The following is a 26460-nucleotide window of genomic DNA, read 5'->3' as shown; positions in this document are numbered from 1 at the left end:
ACTGCCAATCAGTGTTAATTTTGACAGCAAATTTTGATTTAGTTTTAGTCATAGTCTTTTGACTAAAATGCCATTTAGTTTTAGACATATTTTAGTCATCAGAATTTAGTTTTAGTTTTAGTCTAGTTTTAGTCGACGAAATACAATAAGATTTTAGTCGACTAAATCTACAGTAGATTTAGTCGACTAAAATATAATGGGTTTAAATTGAAATGCATTCATTTAGAATTTCTCTAAAATTTCCAAACCCATATACTCCCGGAGAAAACATATATTAACCTGCTAATATGAATGATTTTAAAGTTTGAACATGCAATACAGATACAGATTTAACTACTGTAACTTAAAAAATATCTTAAAATTAAATAAAACCACTTTTTCTACAGTAGAATAGTCTTCTTTTCAATGAATGATATATGATTCTTTATAACTACTTGCATACATCATTCTCTATTCTTTCAAGCATTTATTTGTGTGAATTAAATATAATTAATCCTTATTAAAGCTATTAACGAGCAGTGAATGCTTTTCTCTCTTTCTTTTGTTGCTTGATCAATATTAAGGACACAGACCGCATTAGGTTTATTAACCACTGTCACTTTAAGACATCGGATCATGTCCAATGACATGCGGATCCAATTGTACTGATGCACATACGATTATACACTCACAACTGTTTAAGACATAACCGACATGATTTACGTGAATACTCTCCAAAACGGACATTTAGACACAATGTTGTTGTGTGTATTTGTCCATTCAGACACGAAAGAGAGCTCAATTCCGTACTCGCGCGCTGTATAGATGAATGGCTGCACGCCTCGGGTCGGGTGTGTGCGCACAGAAAACCATACCGAATACAGCTCTTTTTTGCGTCGTCACTCTTATTCAGATCTACATGTCTGCTCTACTCATTCTCCCAGACGTTTACATGTTTTAACGTTTTATGAGACATGCAGCGCATGCCAACTCGTGTGCCGCTGGGTAGATCAGCACGTCAAATGTGCGCATCTACCACAAATTCAGGACATCAGACTGAATCGCTTCCCAAATCGTCACTATCTAACATTTTCGTCTAGTTTTTATTCGTTGACGAAAATGTCAATAGATTTTCGTCATAGTTTTTGTCATTTAAAACTAGTTTTTATTTAGTTATCGTCTCGTTTTCGTCTGTGAAAAAATGTCGTTGACGAAAATAATGACGAAAATTATTCGTCAACGAAATTAACACTGCTGCCAATACATACATGGCACGCTGCTGTGAGCAAGTAAGACATGCTGCTGCTGTACAATAGCGTACATTAATTACCCGTAGCAGATCTATACAGGTGGAGTTGGGGAAGGTGGAGGGTTTCTGAAAGCGCGCTGCACTGCTAACGCAAATGCTACCCAAGTATTTGAAGGTTAAGGAGCTGGCTCATTGGCTACTGATACGGCAGGAACCAATCAGCTGTGCCCTATAGATAATGATATGATAATGAACAGGTGAGTAAAATGACCTATTAGCCTACACCATCTAGAGTTTCATGCCAGAACTTTGTATATATTTTAGATAAATATTGAAAAAGCACGTTGTTCAAATAAGCACAAATGGCATGAGAAAGACTGAAATGGAGTTCAACTGCAATCCAATTATAATAGTGTAATGCATTGCAATGTATTGCATCGAAATATACTTATTGCAATGTGTACTTTATTATGAAGTTGTCTACACTACCCTGCCCTAATTCCAACCATGCCTATGGTTCAAAACATACCGTATCACTTTGAAAAAGTATTTCAGTGACGGTTCAGAAAAACAACAGTTGCAAATAAAGATCTTTCCTCCATGAGCAGCGCTTTAAAGATTAAGAAGGGAAGCTCATTTCATATGCTGCGTTTGAGGTTCTCAGTCACAGTCAATTCAGGCGGATTGCCCTAAGACTTGTGGAGGCTCAAGCTGTGATGCTCTGGCAGAGGTGGTATAGGGGGCTGCTTCCCTCCCCAGCTGTGCTTCCATTGAGATGGGTAATGTAGAACACAGTCAGGGCAGGCTGGTTAAAATCCCAGCTGTGCTGCAATGGCAACAATCAAATGCAGGACAAAAGTGGTTCATACTTCATTTGGACCCCAGCTGGGTACCAGGGCGATGCCGGAAAACAGGACAGCTCAGCCCACACCCTTGCGAAACCCCAGCTGTGATGGAGAAATAAAGCCGAGGGGTGATACAGATGTGTCCCCCTAGCCATGTACTCCAAGCTGTAATGGAGGGCACAGGGTTCCCCTACACTGGAGCCAATCCATGCCTCCGTAATGATGCCATCTTCAACAACAAAGCTCGAACACAGAAAAATGGGCCAGAGTGTGTTCTGCCAATATATCACTGATATGCTACTTTTTCCTCTTTCCACAAGCCACAAAACTGGCACAGACAGGTTTTTAGAAAACACGGCCAAAGCGACCAACGAGCTGAAGCTAATAATTAGCTTTATCAGACAATGACATGGGTCGTCTAAGAGGGCGCATCTCCCTCTTTGGTGAACAATAGCAGACAATATGTTCCAGCTCAGGAGAAATCTCCAGCGGGGATTGCCTGCTTCATATAATACTTGTCAAATCCCGGATGACACTTCATATGGACTGCTAATCAGAAACAATCCATCCCTGGGCGAGACCCTGCAGTTTCCACAAATCTTTTTGTTGTGAGCACAAAAACGCACAGAGCTGCTGCTCGGACTTCACATTTCTGGTCTTTTGTTTACTCTGACATTAATCCAAAAGGGAAAGAGTGGGGAAGATATGAATTTCTAAACAGGTATTCAGTGCGAAGAAAGCTAAATGACTGCTGAAAGACTGCAAACAAGGATAACGAGAGTACGAAAAACTGGTAAATAAAACAAATGGAAATAGACTGTCTATTTTCAGGACTGGTGCTCCAGAGACTCGTGCCTCCGCACCGCTTTCTCTAGTCTGATATTTTTAGATGGAAATTGGAGTGTGAGTATGACATTGTTTCGCATACCTAACAATTATGCCTTGGGAAGTTTGCCACCCAGTTAAGGTGTGAGTAGTTCCCCATCTCCTGATAAGCCTTTAAAAATGTCAGACTTGGGAAAAAATAGGCATGTGCTGCACAGATTCCATTTGACATGATTGGTTTGTGTACAGCTGGTCCACAAAATAGAATAGTTTGTGCTGTACAGGGGTGTTTTGTAAATATGAATGGGGTAGCAGCTGAAGATTAAGGTACGGGTAAAAGTTTGATTAGAGATTGTGCTTTTCTTTTGTGATCGGCTTAAAAAGAAACCAAAAGACAGTCATCTGCTTTTAGAACATGATTAAATAAGTATAGCAATTCAGACCAATTTTGTCTGAAGTGTTCATGTATTAGCAAAGTAATGAAAACATCTGCCTCTCCAAGGTCTTTAAGGGCTGCAATAAATGCTGAAGAACCATGATAGTCTTACAAACAATCTAACACATAATTGCACGCCACAGTGAACACTAGATAATTTTAAAAGCTCGCTGAAACCCCTTCTCAAAGGGGCAGAATCCAATCTCCAAAACTCTCCCATTTCATGCTATACTGCATTTTGGTATTGTTAATTACCTTCTATCATCCTTTTGAAAACAGCCAATATTATTTACATTTTTTTTGCAATTTACCAGAGGCTATCTTTAGCTACTCTTTTAGTGTGGCGGTTATGGATGTAGTAGTCTATGCAATTGTGTCAGGGTTCTGTCACTCCGGTTGGTCTGGACATTCATTCTTAATGTTTTGTCTTTTGTTGTGAGCATGCAAGTTGAGTGTTCATTCCCTCACCGTGTGCTCTTGTCAGGGCTTGTGTGTATTCTTGTTTTGTGTTTTGTGTAGCATGTGGCTTGTGAGGGTTAAGGGTGGTCATGTTTTCTGTGAGCACATGGTTTCTGTCATGTTTGTTTTACTATGTGCTCCCCTGTCTTGACCCCGCCCTCCTTGTTATCTTATTATTAATTTACCCACCCTGTCCTCCCTCGTTATCCTCCTCATTTGCTTCCTTATTTATTGTCCCTGTGTTCTCGGTCTTCTGCTAGATGTTGTCGAATGTCCCTGGTGTTTCCTTATTGTGTCCTGCCTTGCTGTGTTGGTGGATCTTGTGTGTTTCCCTACAGAGGTTTTAGTTTTTTTTTTGTTTGTTTTTTTTTTTTTTTGCTATTTAAATAAATCCCATCATCTCCTGTGTTTGAGTCCTGGCCTCAGTCCTTACACCAAACCTGACAATTTGGAGCAGAGACTGGTGTGCTGCTAAGCGAAGCGGTTGAGCTGTGTGACGCAGTCGTGTGTTCCTGGTTATGAAGTGTAGAGGCTTTAGCGGACTGGCCCATCGCATTAGCGTTACCACAGTGAGCATGGAGAGGGGGAGATAGACAGGCTCAGTGAGCATCAGGGTGGCCCTGCTCTTCTCTTCTTATCAGCCTGCAGTGCTTGCAATCCAAAAAAAAAAAAAAGTGCAAAGAAGGGAGTGAAAAGCATGAAGTGCAAGAGAGAGAGAGAAAGAGAGAGAGAAAACAAGTGCAGATGTAGCCAAGCAATTAATAGTTGCCTTGCCTGGCATTTCAATTCGAAACTCAAGCAAAAATATCTATTATAAGGATGGTAATTATAGATAGAAAAGAGCTTCATCACCCAACCTCTTACCCTAAACCTAAAATCCCATTTGTACTGGACCATATTATTTTAAATACATATTAAGAAGTCACTGCTGGTATCAGAATATGTAATACAATATGCTCCCTTTCCATTTATTAATTGGAGTCTGAACTGAATTAAAGGTTTCTTGTATCTTAGCTCCATATTTAAGGCATTAAGGTGATGATACAGGGTTAACTTTTTGGGCAATGTTGCTGGGCAATGTTGCCATCAACGGGCAACCAGATGAGACAAAGGGCCCACGACCGATCTAAATTATCCAGAGAGAAATGTATTGCCCCTTTTCAATTGGAAAGTGCCCAAGCAACAATCGCTCAGCAAGATTGCCCAGCAACATTGCTCAAAAAACTCTGATTCAGACCTATTTCTGAATTAAGTGTTTAGTGTTACTCATGCCACACATTGAGACCTTGCCTTGAGCCATTTCTTCAGGGGCACGATGAACACAAAGACATTTCAAAAGAAGCAGACAAAGACAATATATACGCTGGAGACAGAGGGAAAAGAGTGACAGGGGGTGGGGGGGGGGGGGAGGGGGGTGTTAACGGGGGACAGCACTTGGAGGAGAAAAGGTTATGGTTAATTTGTCACTGTCCGATTGGTTTGCCTTTTCCTTATAACAGCAAGCATGAATCCTTTTCCTAAACCCCCACACTTAGCATACTCTCTTAGCCTGAGGAGGAGCTTTATAGGATATCCTCTATCCTGTTCTACAGAGCTTCTCGAGGATCCTTTTGATTATCTTTATCCTGGCCGAGTAGTTTATTTAAACTCGATAAAACAGAAAAGATCTTTGTTTTAAATGGGAGACAAACCACTTAATCTCACAAATACTGAGCCGGACAGCTGACCCTGTAATGCTGTAGCGGAAGTACAGGACTATGGATGGGCCACGAGGGCAGTGAGGTTGGCTCTCTAGATTTTAATATACATGTTGTTAAAGTCCCCTTATGTTGAAAATCCAGCTTTTAATGTTGTTTATATGTCTATGTGTTGTTTTTAATATGTTTTTAGACAAACCATGTCCAAATTCATAAGTCAACACCATTGCTGAGTAGCCTGACTACGTCAGACTTCGTACTTCTGCTCAATTTAATTTCACTTCTGTACTCTGAGATAGCGACCGTTTTCCCCGTTTTCCTCCGGCCTGAAAACAGCCGGCCAATCAACGAACAGAGGGCGGGCTGAGAGCCGTGACGTAGACGCTGATTGTACCGTGGATGCGTAGATTTACTTCACATAATCTGCAAAAGTCGTTCACAGCCATGTTCACTCCGGTATTTCGCTCGATGGTTTTGTTTTCGCATCATACATGTGTTTACAGTGGAAGTTAGATGCGGCTGAGCATGCGCATAACACATGTCATAACCAAACGTTATGTGATTGGCTTGCGGGTAACCAATGATTTTAAACTTCAGACAAGCGCACCTACGTGTGATCATCAACGAGTGGATCTCTGAGCTGGTGTGAGTGAGTGGGGACGGGGCTAATTTGCATAGTCATAGAAAAGCGCATACTAAATGAGGCAAGGGTGTAGAGTTACATTCAAGCTATTTTAAGGCATGAAGCATTTTTTTTCAAAGAATAAATATTTAAATATGTCATTTTGGTGATCAAAGGTGAGGTTTAAGGGATAAAATGATTGATTACAGGGGGACTTTAAAATATTTACGATATACAGGCCTAGGTTTTCTTCTTCTATGAAACAGAGGTGGTAACTGCTAGAAAAATAGTTTTTTCTTACTCGCTCACCCTCCCTCTTATGTTCTCTTACAATTTTTCTCTATCCTGCTGGGACTGATATGGCTGTAGGATGTGAGGAAGGCCACAGCTGAGGTAGTAGTCCAGCATGCACAAACTCATTTATTGGTATTGTGTGTCCACTCAAAGAGCATCACTGTGTAATGAATGGTAGAGCACAGCATCTGCAATAAACTCTCTCTCTGTGTCTTTCAAATTCACTTCCAATGGAGCTTTAATGGTGTGACTGTCCAAACTACAATATTACCAATGCAATGTAGAGCAATTTCTGAATATAACACAATTATTTCTACCTCACTTTCATGGTGCACGGTCAAGCAGGTGACCCGCAGGCTGCCGGTTCAGACTCCAACTGGGAACGAATGGAGTGTTTTCCAGCAGCTAGATAATTAACCTGAATTCTTCTGTTTATCCAAGCGCATAATGGACAACTGAGAGCCATGTCAGCGACTGCAGATAAGGGCATCTGCTCTGCATTCTGATTACAGTCATAGAAATAACGCTGATAATGATGTGTTATTATCATCAATTATCTTCTCATATTATGGAAACAGAAAAACATAAGTAAAAGAGATTGGATGTTTGTCTAATCTATGCTGACAGTGCAGCAATTGCGTGTTGTCTGTGTTGCCGAGGTTCGTGGCTTGAGAATGCGAGGGCAAGAAAATCTCACGTGAAACATGTCCGCCATGGTGCGAGATGACAGAGCTAATGATGACAATCATCCTTTCCCTAAAGGACCACCATCTGTGCATCAACTTTGTGGTTTTATCCCATTTTCTGGCTTTTTTTTAAAAGCCCTTTAATTGGATTTCATCATCCTGACAAGTGCTTTTGGACAGATAATTATCACTGGTGCATTGTCCAGTGCTATCTCTGCCTCTCTTCTCAGTGGCCTTTGTGTTTAAACATGCCTTCTATCCAGATAAGAGCGTGAGACTGCCATGCAAATAATCATCTCTGAACGTGCTTTAGAGCACTCACCCGAAGAATCTCTTACCATGGGAAATAAAGGATTAGACTGCAGTGGACGCTCTCTCTGCGTGTCTCGTCTCTCGTTTTCTCTCTTGCTCTCTGTCACACCAGTTGGTAGTTATTAGTCGGACAAGGGATTCCAACATTGTGGAAAATATTGGATCTGGATCAAGTATAGCCATGTTATTCAACACCAGTGACCATATCTGCAGGGGGGTGGGGGAAAAGCTTCCGGAATCAATGTTGTAAGAAATATCATCCATTTAAATAGAAATCAACACCCCGTACACAGACCAATATAAAATTACAAATGTACCATTCCTTGATCCCAGGGGGATTTGAGCATGTTTTACCACATCGTCAAGTTGAACCTAAAAAGTTTATCTCGCAGACGACTACAACTGAAGACTTGATTCTTCGGGGCACTCAAAGAGCCGGCTTGTGTCTGAACGCATTCAACGCTCCTTTCTTTTCCTCCTAATCCTGGAATATATTTGTGGTGACGCTGTTGCTTTTGAGACTATTACAATGAGGCGCATCAGAACAATTCACATTGTCAGAAGCTCTTCTTTCTCACCCCATTTTATAGACTTATGCAATTAAGCCTTGTTCCTTTTACTGCCAACATGAAACAGCAGCAAACATAATTTCTGCCACTGCCAAAAAGCCAGAGAGAGCTCAATATTCATGAAATATTCTAATATCCTACCTTCCCAGTGGGGTGAAGACAGTGAGAGAAATAATGATCACTGCTCATGTCAGCCAGCAAAAGCAAGAGAGAGAATTATGCAACAGCATATCTCCTCTGCACTTTTTTGTAGTTTCGCACTTTTTTTTTTACCGGTAAGTGGATTATTCTCCAATCCAGGACACAAGAAAATTAATGTTTTCCATCATGACTACGCATAGTTTTGAAGCCTCAGATATTAAACTAGGCCTTAAACACGCCTGCCGCTGAAGATGTGGGTTGAACAATTTCAGCATAATTGGTTTGCTGGTTTCTCCAAAACTGCACTATGTAGCAGTTCTCTTCAGGGGTGGAGATAAAGAGAGGAAGATGTTATTAGGACTTGCATTTTGACGGGGTCAGGAGTTGAGTCTGCTCGTTGACACCTCAGTACAAGCGAGGCCGTCTTGGGGCTGTCGAGGGGCTTGACTGACAAGCCTCTGACGATGAATGCTGGATTTGAAGAATTGATTTAGTTGCATCTTCTTGTTTGTTTGTGCCAGGGTGTGATGCATGATTGAGTCACTGACAGCTCAAAACCAGAGAATTAGAGCACCACGTCATGGCTGCAGGTTTCTTCATTTCCTGCCATTCTTCCTTTACACAAAGCATGCCCTGTTGATTTCCAATGCAAATTGCAATCATGACAGGATTATACTTGCAGTAAGTGAAATTAACAGTAGGTTTATAAAAGTAAAGCTTTACCAAGTCTGCCCCCAGGCGTCTTTTCTGCTGTGACACGTATCATGGCCAAATATGAAACCGCATTTTCTCTTGGTAGTTTGTAACTTGCATTATACAGTGAGGAAAATAAGTATTTGAACACCCTGCTATTTTGCAAGTTCTCCCACTTAGAAATCATGGAGGGGTCTGAAATTGTCATCGTAGGTGCATGTACACTGTGAGAGACATAATCTAAAAAAAAAAATCCAGAAATCACAATGTATGATTTTTTAACTATTTATTTGTATGATACAGCTGCAAATAAGTATTTGAACACCTGAGAAAATCAATGTTAATATTTGGTACAGTAGCCTTTGTTTGCAATTACAGAGGTCAAACGTTTCCTGTAGTTTTTCACCAGGTTTGCACACACTGCAGGAGGGATTTTGGCCCACTCCTCCACACAGATCTTCTCTAGATCAGTCAGGTTTCTGGGCTGTCGCTGAGAAACACGGAGTTTGAGCTCCCTCCAAATATTCTCTATTGGGTTTATGTCTGGAGACTGGCTAGGCCACGCCAGAACCTTGATATGCTTCTTACAGAGCCACTCCTTGGTTATCCTGGCTGTGTGCTTCGGGTCATTGTCATGTTGGAAGACCCAGCCTCGACCCATCTTCAATGCTCTAACTGAGGGAAGGAGGTTGTTCCCCAAAATCTCGCAATACATGGCCCCGGTCATCCTCTCCTTAATACAGTGCAGTCGCCCTGTCCCATGTGCAGAAAAACACCCCCAAAGCATGATGCTACCACCCCCATGCTTCACAGTAGGGATGGTGTTCTTGGGATGGTACTCATCATTCTTCTTCCTCCAAACACGTTTAGTGGAATTATGACCAAAAAGTTATATTTTGGTCTCATCTGACCACATGACTTTCTCCCATGACTGCTCTGGATCATCCAACTGATCATTGGCAAACTTAAGACGGGCCTTGACATGTGCTGGTTTAAGCAGGGGAACCTTCCGTGCCATGCATGATTTCAAACCATGACGTCTTAGTGTATTACCAACAGTAACCTTGGAAACGGTGGTCCCAGCTCTTTTCAGGTCATTGACCAGCTCCTCCCGTGTAGTTCTGGGCTGATTTCTCACCTTTCTTAGGATCATTGAGACCCCACGAGGTGAGATCTTGCATGGAGCCCCAGTCCGAGGGAGATTGACAGTCATGTTTAGCTTCTTCCATTTTCTAATGATTGCTCCAACAGTGGACCTTTTTTCACCAAGCTGCTTGGCAATTTCCCCGTAGCCCTTTCCAGCCTTGTGGAGGTGTACAATTTTGTCTCTAGTGTCTTTGGACAGCTCTTTGGTCTTGGCCATGTTAGTAGTTGGATTCTTACTGATTGTATGGGGTGGACAGGTGTCTTTATGCAGCTAACGACCTCAAACAGGTGCATCTAATTTAGGATAATAAATGGAGTGGAGGTGGACATTTTAAAGGCAGACTACCAGGTCTTGAGGGTCAGAATTCTAGCTGATAGACAGGTGTTCAAATACTTATTTGCAGCTGTATCATACAAATAAATAGTTAAAAAATCATATATTGTGATTTCTGGATTTTTTTTTTTAGATTATGTCTCTCACAGTGGACATGCACCTACGATGACTATTTCAGACCCCTCCATGATTTCCAAGTGGGAGAACTTGCAAAATAGCAGGGTGTTCAAATACTTATTTTCCTCACTGTATATGAATGAAGCGTCTGAATAATGAAACTTGATTGTAAGTGTAACAACACACCACTGCAAGGCTGTTAAGGTGTGAATACGTGTGTGAATGTATCCCTCTCTAATGGAACTTAATGGATTGTGTTCAGATCTCTACCACTTTAATGGTGTGAGATGTCTGAGAGGCCTTTGTCCTCGCTTCACTCTCGGCAGTTGAAACTCTCCTCCTGACCTACAGGCGAGACTGGGGCCAGTGTCCACTAAACCGATTCCTGTTGGATTTAGAGAGTCAAAAGCAAGTTTCTTGAAAATGCAGTAAAATGGCTGCCATATTTGGGGTTTCTTCCTCTCTGATAAAAGCATCTTAGACAGGCATAACTCTTCAGGTTGGTTCATGCTGGTTTTGTGCTCCTCAACCTGGTTAGTTTAGCTGGTCAAGCTAGTTATGAAGCCTGGTGGGAAGGTCAACTTCCAAAACTTATATTATCAGCGATCCTGGTGGTTTCCTCAGTGCTTCTTGAAATGAATTATTGTTAGTGAGATGGCAAAACAAGATCTTCTCAGTCTGTCAAATATGAAAATCATATTAAAGAAATGGAAATATATGAGACTTGGGGAATCCTCAGTCTTCGGGAGACTGTTTGCCTTTTTATTTACAGTGTCTTCCATTTTAATATCATCAATACTTCCACATAAGCCTCAGCAAATGCAGAGCTGTTGCCCATTTCTCCATGGCAACACATCGAACGGAGAAATGTGCTTCACAGTTATCATGCAAAGCCCATGACGAGACAATTACATCATGCAAAGTTGATTTTTCATCACACAGAGAGAATGAGTCACTTCATTACTGACACCTCAGAAATCTGATTGGCCTTGTTGGTCTTTGAATGAACAAAATAACTTATATTTGCATAGTGAAAGATAAAGCGAGACAAAGGCAGGGAGATAGAACACAAAAGACAGAACTAAAACTGAAGCAAGAGTACATTGTAAAAAGTAATTATATTTTATCTAGCATACCGTGCTTATTTGAATCACAGATACTAATAAATGTGAATTTGTTTGAATCTACATTAAAACCCTGACAATTTTCCCTCAAATGTTGCCCCAACTAGCCTAAATAAAGATGCATTCACAAAGAGTTTCTTATTGTACAATAGTGTCAATGATGCATTTAAATGCACATCAGAGATGTTTCTCTCTTCTCAGTGCTCAGAGACAATGTTGCCAGATTTCACTACAAAAACCCAGCATCTAAATATGGGGGAAAAATGCCTCAACAAAATATGTCTAAATAATACCGTACAGCCACAAAACACCAAATTATGGTTAGCACTGTGACTCATTGCAATTTTGAAGGGTTTTATATAAAACACACACACATAGAGAGATTTAGGAATTTAGGTATGAGCTATTTCTTCAATAAATACTCACTGATTGTTCCTGACCCTAATAGACACTGCATGGTCAAAAAAAAAAAAAAATTAACATGGTTGGGAGGGAGCATGAAGATGAATTTTCAGACATGAATTGGCATCAAGAGGTGCATAAACTTTTGGTCAAGATCTTGTCTTGACAATGCAAGAGTCAAGCACTCTGTTAAGTCTCCTCCAGCACATTCCAAAGACTTGAATTTAAGGTCTGGACTTAGAGGTGCCAATTCATGTGTGAAAAAGATAGCTCCCTCCCAACTATTCTTTCTCAATTTGAGCCTGATGAATCTTGGCTACTACAGAATTTTCATTTTTGGGTGAACTATCCCTTTAAAGACAATTCAAGACATTTGTTGACAGAACCTAATATATATATATATATTTTTTTTTTTTTTTTTTTTTACTTTTACTTTTACTTTTTTCACCAATTGCTTTTTACATTGTATATCTACCAATGTTAAGGAAAACAAGTAAAACCACTCAGATGGGATAGAGGAAGACTGAAAGAAAGAGAATCATCTAAGAGTTACAGGAGCAGGAGAGTAATGGCATAGCACATTATTGAGAGGAGCATTGGTGCTAAGCTGCTTATTGATAAAAGCACTAATCTGCCTGGCGGAAGGTAAAGGAGGCTGGAATGAGCAGTGATAAAATATTTGAGCTAAAGGCAATGCCATTCAGGAAGCTGAGCCTCTACATAGCTTTACCTAAAGGAGCTTCTCATTTTTTATTAAGTGCGATTCTGACCATCGGTGGCTCACAGAATGCGTTCCTGTCAGCAGTGAAATGAAACGGGGCACAGAATACAACTACCACTGCCTTCCATCTGCTCAGGCAAACAGCTAGACAGAATTTCACTGTCTATAAGCCTGTCACGGTTATTACATAATTAGCTGATTGTGAATGTTGTGCACTTTAAATTCCAATCACATATGACCATCCAAATTTCTAATAAGCCAATGTAGAAATGCCATGAAATGTCTTTTTTACGGTACTTTTTATCAATATAGCACCATAATGTATTATCCAGGTTGGCTGGGTTCCTGTGTTAATGAAAAGTGGACCATAATGATCGCTATTATTTGTATGACAATTGTTCATAATTATGTCAGCCCACCCTATCTATATTCATCCTTATTGTAGCTTTCTCTTCTCATATTATAAGCACGAATGTAATATGATGAAATCAGAGATGCTGTGCCTCTGGCGCAGTGAAAAAAAATGACATCGCTTCGTAAACACCCATGTAGAAAAATGCTTCTCAGACAACATTCGCATAAATTAGGCTCCTTGTGGTTGTGTGCAGAAATATATTTGGGAGGAAATGAATCTGACTGTGAACACTTGCATATTACCATAATCATTATCATTATTGTCATCCTCGTCTTCGACGACACTATCATTAGTCGCACATCTGTGTGCTGCTGTGGTGCACTGCGCTTCGCTGTCGAACAGCTCAACAACATCAGCCATCTCCTTCGGTGACAGAGACACAGGCTCCTGCCAGTGAAGCACCTCCTGGGTTGGGGCTGTAATCCCGTTTAACAGGTAATCATTGGGATGTTAGATTAAAATCGCCAACAAAGCATATAAGGACTGGACCAGAGGCATAAAGATTTACGCAGGCATTTCCACTACTTAAATCCCAAGTTTTTGAAAGAGTTTATGTCCTTTTGAGATTTAGGTAGAGGGGAGAGAGAGACAGAGAGAGATGATCCAATTCTACTGTGTCAGCTCTGCAGGCCCCATCCCAGTGTGCTTGTCAAGATCATGAGAATCGATTAGCCCAAACTCAAAATGTCATGTTGGTCTCATTTATTTGAAGTAGAGATCCAACAGAGTGGTGATATCTAGTGAATCAGTTTGGCAGAAGAACCGGCTTGAACATACTAAAATTGGTTGTTGGCCAAAATGTGGTTTGACTACAAAATGGCAAAGAAAGAACTGTAAAGAACTTTGTGGTTATACAGTCTTATCACTACCGGACAAGATTACTCATTTGGAATATGTCTGCCCAGTGCACTAAATCCCTGAGCACTTGTCTAGGGTCAATCGATTCTGAAGTGTCAGCCAAGACCAGTCAGTCCATAAGTGCCTGCAGAGACTTGTTAGTCCCAGAGAGACCCTCTCGTGAGACTCTGTACAAACAAGAATGCATATCTGACCCTTCCTGTTGTCTAGATGGCATCTGCCGTGTTGACACAAGTGCACCAGCTGTAGTTGAAATGGAATTGCCTTATTGTGCTAATTTCCCTCAATATGAGTGATCTCAGTAGAATATCATTGCAAAGTATTCCTTGATAATTGCTTAGTTGTTTGCTCCTGCAGGCTGGGGGAAGGGAGGGTGCCTTGAAATCTTGAATTTCTGTAAGTGCAGCAGTTGTCTTCACGCTGAGCATGAGCCTGTGAGGCCTTCGCACCTGACAGTAGATTGGTCCACCGAGAGGGAGCTGAGTGCCGGCAGTATTGTGCTCTAATGAGGAGCAGTCTGAGGGTATTATGGGCTGTATTCACTGAGGGGAGATCTGAGAGGGTGGGCGCCAGGTTTGAGGTTTACGGCTGCATTCTGCTATGGATATTAGCCAGAGCTGGGTTGAGCAGATGCTCAAAATGTGGGATTCTGGGAAGGGCCTTGAGGCAGCCTCCATAAAGGCAGGGCTGCCTCACATAGAGAATATGTGAGCAGGAGATGAGCCATACAAAGAGCAGGGGGCTCTAAAGGTACTGAATATATCTTGGTAGTACCAGGGCTGATTTATGGCCACGTTGGATTCGTTATATAGAGTGCATAATGTACTAAAGTGAAGAAGAAAAAGAGAGAAAGAACGAAAGAATGCTCTGTAGAGAGGTAACATTTTTTATGGTAGATCCTCTTATCTTAAAGCTTTGCTTGCCAGAGAATATGAGACGTGTGTGGTAGATATGAAGATAGGGAGATGGAGTGGAGATAGCAGGAAAAGGCTTGGCTTGGAGCTATTTTTCAGCTACAATGCTTTGCTAGCCTTCACTTCACTGCTTTTACCTAGTTTTGCAATCCCCTGGATGGTAAAAGCAGTCTTGACAGAGTAAGGGTGAGCTGAATCTTATAATCTTATATCATAGTATGAGACATTTTTATAACATGCTATCTGTATTGTCTGACTGTATCGCAATACTTATTTTTGCTGGGAAATCAAATAAAAAATGGATTAGTGAATTAAAGGTGAAGTGTGATATTTCTGCACCATTAGCTGCATCACACATAATTGCAACCGGTTTAAATGACCCGACTGGCCTGGATATAATACAATGGCTGAACAAATGCGTTTGGGAGAGAAGTAACCCGTTTGTCCAACCAGTAAGGCAGTGTTTTAAACTTGTTAAGGGCAAACATTGTTTTTGGAATTGTGTTTGAATAACACCATGAATTCTTAACATTCACATTATGCAAATTATTAGTCAATGATGCCTTTAAATGCCCCGCTTGAGCTGTGTGAGCTGAAGCTTACCAGTGAATCGATAAACTGAAGCGCTTTGTTAGAGATTTGACTCAAACCCAAAACCATCCTACACATATTTATTTAATCAGATATATCTAAATAGAATATTACAACTACTGTAACATCTGCATGTAACATCTTAGTGAATTTGAATTGCAAGTCAGAATGTGAAAGTCAGTTGTGAATTTAGGAAATTTTAGTGAATTTTGTGTTTAGGAAATGTAATTTATAAAATAGTTGTTATTTTCATTTACATTTAAAAAAGTATAATAAAAAAGGGAATCAAACAATCAAACTGTTTTATGAGTGTTCTTCCAACACACTGGCTCTTGCAAACTTAAGAGATGTGTTTCCCTAATTAAAGCACACCCCAAAATCCAACCTGAATCCCTACCTCCCAATCCTCCTCCCTCCAGTTGGAGATGAAGGGCAGCCCATGGTAAAGAGAGGGGAAAACGAAGTGTTATCTCCATCTAATAAGGCATTTTAATTGTATGGATTTAATTTAAGCACAGATTTACAGCTTCACAAGCTCTCATCACGCCCACTTAAAAATAACTGGGAAGGCCTCTCCCTTGATCCCGACTGTGCGCTAATGTCTCTCACTCAAGGCTGTTCTGGAGAGAGAGGAACATGTCACTAAAAAGGTGTTAGATCTTTGCCATGACCAAGCTAATTATCAGCACTGTACTGGATAAATCCATATAGTCCCCTCGGTAACTGTCACACAGTCTAACACATTTGGAGGTTATAGGGAGAGAGTTTTGGGAAGATCTATGAACTGTGAAAGACACATGCACAAGCACACCACACAGCAACACATTTAAACAAATCTCTCCTCACGGAGTCAGGCCATGCCCCTGTGAATTGAGCATTGAGGTTTTTTTTCACACCTCAGGATAAGTCTTTCCGAACAAACAAACTCCTCTTAATGAGTTTTTTTTTTACGGACCAGGAAGGAAAGCAGTGAAGCCAGTCATCACGCTCAATCCTCACTGGCAATAAACGGCAAACAAGGCCACTGTGTTTACACTCATCAGAGCTTAAAGTGGGAGAGCTTGAGCCGAGGCTGTCACACGCACCTGAGCACATTGCCACACGCACGAGTCATCGGTGAGCGTATTACCATTCGCTCTGTCATGCTCCACTCTGCACATCTGTCACTCAGTTTGGCTGAGATTTTCATTTTTTATTTTGGTCAATCTGTTAAGCCTGATGTGGGTTTTGGATGGGATGTAGGGGGTTTCCTCACGAGTTCACATCTGCCAAGAGATGTCACATGAGTCAACATCTGTCCCTTGTTTATGTGCCTATCAGTTAACTCTCACAGATACAAATATCAATTTATGTAATGCTTGTCGTCAAGCGGGAATCCGATCAAATAGGCTGACTTGCTGAAACCAGTCCACACACAGGAACCTCAGCCCACATTCACACAAGCGGATTACATGAGTGCATGCAGAAACCTAGAAGTACACACACACAAACAATACACAGCAATGCAGCACACTCTCCATAGCTGGAGTCTATTGTCACTTCCATGCCATATGCTGTCCATCACGGTGTGGGAGATGCCGTGGGTAACTGTTCTCCCCAGTCAGTGAGTCTGCAAGGCCTGCACTCACCCTGACTGTCATCTAGCATCTGCTGGCTTTATCAAACACCAGACTGGTACTGATGGAGTCAGGACCCATGTGCCCTTGCTTTCCATCTCCTCTGCCCAGTAAACTTTACTTCCACTCTCACCGATATTATACACAATTTGAAATTTCTCACATTTCCCTTCGCTCCACATCATAGAAAGAATTGCTTTACACAGAAATTAACATGCTGAATGGGTCAGATTGACATTCCATCTGAGCCAAAGAAAATGGCTTTGGACTTGTTCAATATCAGCAGGTCAGATGGGCACCTCTCACTGGGTAGATCAGATTACATTAGAAATCAGAGAAAGCATGAGCTCTAGCAAATATGGACATTTTACACTCAACCACACTACACTGTACATCAAGTGCAATGAAATCATTTCATGACTGAACCTTTGTAATTGTCTATTCACAAAGTAAATTGAAGTGCATTTTCACAGACAGTGAATTGGTGACCAGAGTATATATACAGGGAACATGATGTAATACAAGAGTAATTTTTGACATCTTTCAAACAGACAGATTCTTGTATGCCAGATGGTCTTTTCACATTATACACGGGGAATTCTGGGAACACACTTTTTAAAATGAGAATAATATTTAGCATATATATATATATATATATATATATATATATATATATATATATATATATAAATAAAATGTTCATATATCAACACCCACTATTTTAGCACAAGTACCATTCTAAATTATGTTGGAATGACCCATAATAGTAATTGCAAAACCCATTTTTCCCCATCACTGCATTATGCATATAAAATCAGAAAAAGATTGGTACCGTTTTTGTGCTGTATTTTGGTGGATTGGTCTTGTAGCTGTAATCCGAGTACTGGTCTGAGCCGGTGGAGTTGTCATCACCGCCTGTTCCCACAAAGGTGTTGGCAGCAGGGAGCTCCTGGACAGCCTGATGCTTTTGGGAGGCAGATGGGGACTGGGCCTGGAGCTGAATGGAGGGCAATGGGGAATTGGAACGGTAGTGCCTGCCTAGGTCAGGGCTTCCAGGCGGATATGTCAGAGGCAAATGGATCCTGGGGCTGTCGTTGACCCCATCAAGGTTAAATTTCAAACTCTTTTGAAGGCTGACTTCCTCGTCCTCTCCAAGAGGTTTAGGTGACTTTGGTGGCTTACCTTTTTTACCCTTTCTCCCCTTGCCACTTTTTGGCCCTTGCTTGGGGGCATACAAATCTTTGGTCTCCTTCTTGCCAGCCTGATAACCACTCTTTGCTTCTCTTTGAAGGCGATGCCTGATGAAGACCACCACAACAATCACAGTGACCACTCCCGCCACTCCTGCTAGACTGCCATATACAATGTTGCTTCTCTGGGCAGCCAAACCATAATCTGGGTCACCTGCAATGTCCATGTCCAGTGGGGTGTACAAGCTATGCCCCACAAGTGCCTCCACATAACTTACATTAGCAATGGTTTCATTTACGTAAATGTGTACCAAGGCAATAGCATGGCGGGATGGTTTGCCTCTGTCACTCACTTTTATCACCAGTCGATGCAGACCACTATGTTTTCGAGTTAGTTCCTTTGTTAGTGTGATCTCACCATTAGATGGAGAGATGTAAAAAAGGTCATGTGGATTTCCCCCAGCAATGCTGTATACTAGCTCAGCATTAGAACCAGAATCAATGTCCTCTGCTTCCACCACTTCAACAACACTGTCTGGAGCAGCCATGGGAGAAAGACGCATAAAGGATGAGTTAGATGGTTTAGTGACAACCGGTGCATTATCATTCTCATCGAGAACATTGATGGTCACTCCAACGTAAGATGACCTGGCTGGGTCCCCTCCATCTACAGCTTTCAAGCGGAATGTGTAACTGCTCTCTTTCTCTCTGTCAAATGAGATACTGGACAGAATAGTACCAGTACCATTCTGGATCACAAATTTCCCCACATCCGGTTCCACAGAAAGTTGCACTTGAGCATTCTCACCCTCGTCCATGTCCTGTACTGTTACCATACCAACAGGGCTAAGAGGTGGCATGTTCTCCAAGACTGAGAAGCTGTAGCCACTCAGCATGAACTTAGGATCGTTGTCATTCCGATCAAGTACTTTAATTACAACTGTGGCAGTACCCCTGTGACTCGGAACCCCTTTATCAGCTGCAGTAACACGGAACTCATAGCGCTCCTTGTGCTCGCGATCAAGAGGGCTTCGAGCACATACTTCACCTGAGCTGGGGTCAATCTCAAAAAGCCCCCTTGTTGAAGAGTCCGCAATAATGCTGTAGACAAGCTCTGCATTAGTGCCACTGTCTGCATCTGAGGCAACTACATCTACCACCTTTTCTCCTGGTTGGTTCTCCTCAGCAAACTCTACTTCAAACAGGGTTGGTGAGAAAATGGGGGAATTGTCATTTGTGTCAGTGACTTGGACTTTCAGCGAGTTAGTGCTGGACAGAGCTGGATTGCCTGAATCCACTGCCACTATCTCCACCCGGTAGTCTCTAACTCTTTCATAGTCCAGGGGTGTTGTGGTCTGCAGAAAGTACTTCCTCTTGTTGTCAACTGATGAATCACTGGCTGGCCGAAGCTGGAAAGGAACATCACCTGCAACCACACAGGTCACCACGGCATTCTCTCCCTCGTCCTTGTCTGAAACCTGTACCAATGCAACTGCTGTGCCAACTGGCATATCCTCTGAAATATTTGCTACTCCATCACTATGGGTCACAAGACCAATGCCTCGAATCTCCACTGCTGGTGCATTGTCATTCTGATCCGTCACATCAATAGAAACATACGTTTTAGAACTTTTGGGTGAAGGACCTTTGTCTCGTGCAACGACGTAAAATTTCAAATTGTTGATCTCCTCACGATCCAACGGGCCTTTGACATATATGATGCCTGATGAGCGGTCTATCCGGAGCAGTTTTGGCACAGGATCAATGGCCTGATGTAATGTGTATTCAATCTCGCCATTAGGACCCATGTCTGAATCATTAGCCCTCACCTGCAATAGAAAATATTAAATAAATTGGACTGAAATAAATGAGAATGTAAAACACTAAAATAACAACAAAATAGATTTTACACATAGTCAAGACAATTTACAAAAATAGGACAAGACTACAAAACAACATTCATTAGACATTGGGCATTAAATATTGGGTATTTGAACACAGGGAATCTATTTATATCACAAAACTGGGAACATAGTCAGAGTATTGCATAACAGGATTTCTGGGGCATATGCTATCTATAGAGAGTGGGGTTCCTTAAAAACAAACTACACAGATCATCAGATCATCTCAATAATCTCTTTCAAATTAATCTACATAGTAGATTAAAATAGTTTATAGTAATTTATCTACTTGTTTATTTTTTTTTACCAAATGAGTGTGTTATGTGATGATCAAAATTGATTATTCTAATCATTTAAGAAAGTGAATGTGGTAAGTTTGGCCCCAATCCATTGATGTAAAGCATCAAAGTGAAGAACAGACAGCTGGGAGGTTGGGACAGCAGTGCTCATTAACATTTCACACTCAGACATGATGCAATAGACAATTTATCTTGCCTTGTTTGGATCTAAAGGTTGACTTAGCATGTTTGCCATTTTACCTGTAACACGGAGTGTCCGATTGGGCTGTTCTCTGCAACCTCTGCTTCGTAGGAGGATTTTTCAAATGTGGGTGCATTGTCGTTGGCATCAGCAATGACAACCCTCAGCAAGGCACTGCTGTAGCGAGGTGGATTGCCTCCATCCACAGCTTTGATGGTGAGGTCATAGGAGTCTTTTAGCTCTCGATCAAGACTTCCCAACACAATGAGTTGAGGCAATTTTTCACCTCGGTCCTCTGCAACTTGCAGACCAAAGAGTGCTACAGCCTCTGGTCCTGCCGTTAAGGTGTAGTCAGCTACTCCATTCCTCTCTGTATCTTTGTCAGTGGCCAGTGGAATTGAAAAGAGTGACCCCATGTGGGTGTTCTCTGGAACTGAGAGGGTAAGGACAGGTGAGGGGAATTGTGGTGTGTTATCATTGATATCCTGCACTTCAATCCTTCCCTCTATCAGCCGTGGACTCTGATTTTGAATAAGGTCTGTGACGGACACCTCAAACTCCAGAAAGCAGGGCTTGCCTTTATTACGACAATCCTTCAGTGTCTCTCTGTCTATGGGGATCTCAGTGGTAAAGATATCTCCAGTTTTGCCATCCACCCGCAGATAGGGAGCGCCCACCTCCAGTTTGTACAGGTGTCCAGTGTCTGGTAGCCCCTGGTCAGCTGCCAGACTGCCAATCAGTGTGCTCGGAGGCTGTTCCTCATGTACGCGGTATAGAATGCCACCCACCGCACCACTCAGCAAGTCCAGTAACAGTCCCCACAGCAGAAACAACACCACAGGGAGATCCATGGGCCCTCGGAGAGGTAACACCTCAGTCTGCAAAACAGTGTGAAAAACATGTTAAATCATAAACAAGTGTGTCACATGGTACTCTTTTGAATAAACAGAGAAAAACAAACATCCTTTTTTCTTTTATTTTAACTTACTTTACTGTTGATGGACTAGCCATGGGTGAAAAAGAAATCACAAAGCACACACTGTTTTGTGTACACATTGTGAGCACTAAATCCAAGGCTAAGAGTTGTAAAAGCTCTCCGGAAAATGGCTCTTCCCCCGACACCACTAAAAGCATCCTCTCTCATTATCTTACATTATTTATCATCCTCATTTTTGAGCAGACAATTACTTGTATGTGACGAAAGGCTTACTGTACAAATGTCGTTCATAAAGGTGTTTGAAACCATGTTAATGTTTTCAACTTCAGCCAATGATTTAGAAGCATAACTGCTACAACAATGCTTCTTTGCTTAAATCTGGAAGTTAAATCATCCCTATTAATACCACACAGGAAAATGTTAATTAGCACCCTTTTGAATGCCTGTCCAAGCTAAGCTGCTTTTGAAAATTAATGATTTAGAACACGTAATAAGACACATCTTAATGGGCTTTTTAATAAGAAGGTATGGGTTACTGTTAGGCTCAAAACAACAGCTCAGCAAGCTTTGTACTATTTGCAACATAAATTAAACCATCTTATACGCAGTTTATAATGCACTTTCCTCAACATACCCTTAATCCAATACATATTCACAGCCAGTGATGGGACTATTATTTTGGATGACTTCCCTTTAATGAAGGTTACACTCATTTGATTGGCCCATAACGTAAAATAGGCAGTTTCTCAATGCAAAGTGCTGATGAGACAAAAGGCACTAAGAATACTGCTAACACAGCAAAGGAACCATTCAGCATCACAGAAAGTAGGCTGAAAGATTCCCCTCGGAAACACTGGTATATTAAGATGCTGCACTCCCGGGTCACAGAGCACCTAAAGGCCAGCCCTTATCTCAAAGTACAGATTTACTCAAGACAGAGGAAAAATATCTTTCCTATCAAGGCTCACAAGTTTCAGGCTAATTTACACACTGTAATGCTCATGTTTGATTTTCAACCTGCTAGGGCTCCTCATTAATCACTATCCTGTAGTTTAGCATCTGCTTTGATCTGTATTCCCCTGGATCCAGGTTCCTCTCCTTTTTAAGCACTGAATGGTTTTAGAGTTTAATTATTTTCTGAGATGTTGTGCCTTTAAAGGACAGTGGACAGTTTTTTGAGCTGTGGCACTTAATGCTGTGGCCTTTAGAGACTCTATGTTTATATGCAAAACATCCATGTAACGTCTAAAATGGAGCATGAGTAAAAACAGAATCAATAAAGGCTTTGCAAGCGGCCATGATCCAAAGGAAAGTAAATAAGTGTTATACAAAATAGCTAAACACAAGAATGCATAGAAATCCAATCAGAAATCCAATTCCTCTGTATCTGTTAAGATTGGGAGTGCAGCGTATTGATGCACTAATTGCCCAGGTATTGATGTGTCCTCTTTTTGCATTTGCAGGGCAGCCTCCTGTCGATGTAGCTGTGCTGATAGTGTATAGGGTAAAAACATGATTAGGGACTGTGGCATAAAGCACTGCCTCTGAAGGCCCAGGCAATAACTTGCACTCATGGCAGTGGGAAGGTGGACCCTAGTAATGTGGTAAGACTTGAACATTGAATCTACTGCTATAGATTATACTTATAACGGTTAGTATATGTTGGCCCGTACGTTATGTCCTAGTGAATAAAACACCATTTTGCAGCTTTTTGATGCATTATGGTTTTTTTTTCTTCCAGAATTTATAAACCTAAAAAGGCTTTAAGTATGCTGCTGCAAATCATTGGCTAGTGCATGCAATTATTTGTAACCACACAATTTAAACTGAATAGAAATCCACTGACGCTGCACTGCCCAACAAAGACAAAGCATAATAACAACACATTTTGTCAAAAGTGGGTTATGACTGAAATTGGGTCTCTTAGTCTATGATCTGTCCTCTGACAGACAGGCTGGGCTGAACTTTCCACAGATTCATAGAAAACTGAGTATAAATATCAATCAAAAAACTTTGAACCTATTTCCTCAGTTCCAGCATTGACGCATCTATTGCATTTTGCATTTGTGGGGTGGTTCACAGGGAAGTGAGAATATTTTGTAGAAGAAATGTGTAAGGGGGAGGTTCACTTGCTAGCTTGCTTCCATTGACAGGTTGTAGAAGCCATTGTCATGTTTTTCACTCCCTCAACAGCTACAACAAATTGACACAGATTCATACATGAATCCAGCAAATCATAAAAATAATATTTCAAATGTAACACACGGCAACGCTCTTTACATAAGAGACTCTTCAAATACCCCAAGAGCATAAGCACTTAATCTCATCCTGATATGAGTCTACAAACACTCAACAAACTATTTAAGGGCTGTTGATTTTCAACTCAGAGTGCCTCATGAACAAAGGGTTGTTATAATAGCTCTGAACTCAAGTGTTAGCACCAGAAAACATGTGGATGAAGACATTAAATATATAGTCTGTTTCAAAGACATCAGCTGGTTACACGCAGTGGTGAGGCAAAGAACAGAACATATGCTCACTGTGGACTGCCTCCCTAGTGAACGCTGGTACACCTAAACAATCTAAGCGAAAACCAGCCAAATTCAGCCAGCGTATCAATCTCACACAGCGCTGAGAATATTCAAAGGTCTGTTGAAATTACAGCACAAGCACTTTCAGACTTGTAATTCCAAGCCTTGCTTACACTGCACAATATACCTGCAACGATTTCAGAAATTAACATGGGCGAACTCCACCCTAAACAAGTTCGGAAGTCATTCTCGCTCTGCTCTTGAGACTGATAGTTCATGCAGACATTTCATTTTCCCTTAAGTATTGTGACCTTTTATTTTTCAGCAGTGCTGTAAATCATCTGTTTTCACATTCATTCACGTTCAACAGGTTTAGCATTTCAGCTCAGTCCAATTAAATCAGTTACCCATATTTGTCCAACCTATGGACAAATGCTGTGCGATTTTACAGACAAATGAATTCAGTAATGACTGTTTAAGATCATACACTTTTTTCTTCTTCTTCTTCTTTTTGGAAGGAAGTTTTGGACCAACACAGATTTTTTTTTTTAATATCCTTTGCATAAGGTAATTAAGAACAGTATAATTTCTTATTTGATAACTGCAAAAAAAAATAAAAAAAAATTATTTATGTTATTGATGTATGTAACACAGTATGCACAGTTACTAATAACAACAATAATCATTATTAATATTATTATCATCATCTTCTTCTTGGGGCTACGAAAGGATTCTATATTTATTTATTTATTAATTATTATCGTTTTTGTATTTTAAACCCCATTTTGTAGATACACATCATCCTTTCCTTCGAGCTCAGAGAGGGTTGTGGGTGGAGATGGTGGAAGGGGGAATCCTGTAATCAGCCTTACAGGGATTTGACCAAACATTGATCCTGCTGTTGACCCAGCCAACCCAGGTGGGCGCTCCACTGCGATTTCCTTTATATCTGCAGCCTTGTGAATACAATCTAACCCTGTGCGGCTAGATGGCGAGTTTTTAAACGACAATAATGTTACATGACTTGCAGTTGCGCGCAGCAAACAGTAGCCTGCATTCAACTGGTCGTTCGTCAACTATCTTTATCGCAGCTGGATTACGAATAAATGTTCTGCAGCTTAAAATGCGTAGCAAAAGATCTGCAGAACCGTTTACTGCGCTATTTAATACGATTCCTTATTTCGCGTCGTGTCGACTAAAGCAGTAACAAACAAGTGCCATTTGGTTATTTGTGTATAAACATAAGCACTCCGATTGATTCTGGAAAATATAAACGCCATCCGAATGTGGTCAAAATATCGAAATAATAAGGGCTCGCGCACAAATCACTGCCATCAATAGGCTACATTATCTTTCAAAACGCCTGTAGTTTCTGCAATGGCATATCGCCGTGGTGTGTCGAATATTTAAATGTGACCCATCGACATATCGAACCTTCCCCTCAGCTTTATTCATTTTTCAGAGGCGACAATAAAGTTCGTTGCCTACCTTCGTCGATCACTTTTTTTTTTCTCCTGCCAAGACCGAGGCTTCTCGTCTGAGGATCAACTACAGCTGATGTTTCCTTCGAGATTACACGGACCCCTAAACACCTGCTTTAAAGAATCCACACATCAAGAAAACATCAAATCCTTCCGTTGGAAAACAATCCATAAGTAGCCGCGCTGTTTTCCACGCCATTCCCACGACTCCGCGTCAGTTTGATAACGTCGGCACTCATTTAAGTGTTAATGAATGAGAAATTACGGCTGATGATGGCTGTTCAAATGTCTTTGCTGTTGTTTCTCAACACAGAAACGGTTCTAAACCGAGCAGCTTCCCCCGTTTCAGTCCATAAATCCTCAAACACTCGTTTTAGGAGAGTGCAGCTTCTCACAAAATTTGATAGTGCTCCTCGTTATTCTTTACCGAATGATACCATAATCTACCGGAAATAATGTAAAAATGTCACAGTACATGGCAGAACGTATGGATTCGGGTTTACCCCCTTCGCTTTCCTCAGAAGTAGACTATCAACGTAGTTTTGGCACAAGGTCCTTCTCCGCACAGGGTTAATCCTGCATTTCTATGCATGTGAGAGAGTGAGTGGAGAGATTTCTCAGCACCGCGCGCTGTTCCCCTCTAGAAGCGCGCGCAGGCGGACGCGCAGAGCGAGAGGAGGTGGGGCTCTCGCGCGCCACAGGCTGTTTGATGAAAAAGGCACAATTTGGTTTGGAAAATAGTATAATTGTTAATAGCCTAATATACATGCCACATATCTGTTTGTGTGTGTGTGTGCGTGCGTTTCATTGCTTCCTATTAGCGGGGTTTTTAGAGTCGGAATATTTCAATGAATTGTCTGAACCGGTTCACAAAACCAGAATCTGACTGAATCGG

The 26460-nt window shown here is 41.2% G+C and overlaps 1 protein-coding gene across 1 annotated transcript in view; it reads right to left on the bottom strand.

The window, feature by feature from the left end:
* Positions 1 to 26232, bottom strand: part of pcdh1a (protocadherin 1a) — a 76468-nt gene extending 50236 nt beyond the window's left edge. The window contains exons 1-3 of the mRNA XM_079860617.1: positions 25573 to 26232; positions 20676 to 21494; positions 17878 to 20064 (exon numbers count right to left, since the gene is read on the bottom strand). Coding sequence (XP_079716743.1) covers positions 17878 to 20064; positions 20676 to 21467 — 2979 coding nt within the window. The 5' untranslated portion in view covers positions 21468 to 21494; positions 25573 to 26232. The remainder of the gene's footprint in view (positions 1 to 17877; positions 20065 to 20675; positions 21495 to 25572) is intronic.
* Positions 26233 to 26460: the final 228 nt, after the last annotated feature.

This window comes from Squalius cephalus (genome assembly GCF_949319135.1).
Source record: "Squalius cephalus genome assembly, chromosome: 24".
In the NCBI taxonomy this organism is placed as follows: Eukaryota; Metazoa; Chordata; class Actinopteri; order Cypriniformes; family Leuciscidae; genus Squalius; species Squalius cephalus.
This window is presented reverse-complemented; position numbering and strand designations above follow the sequence as displayed.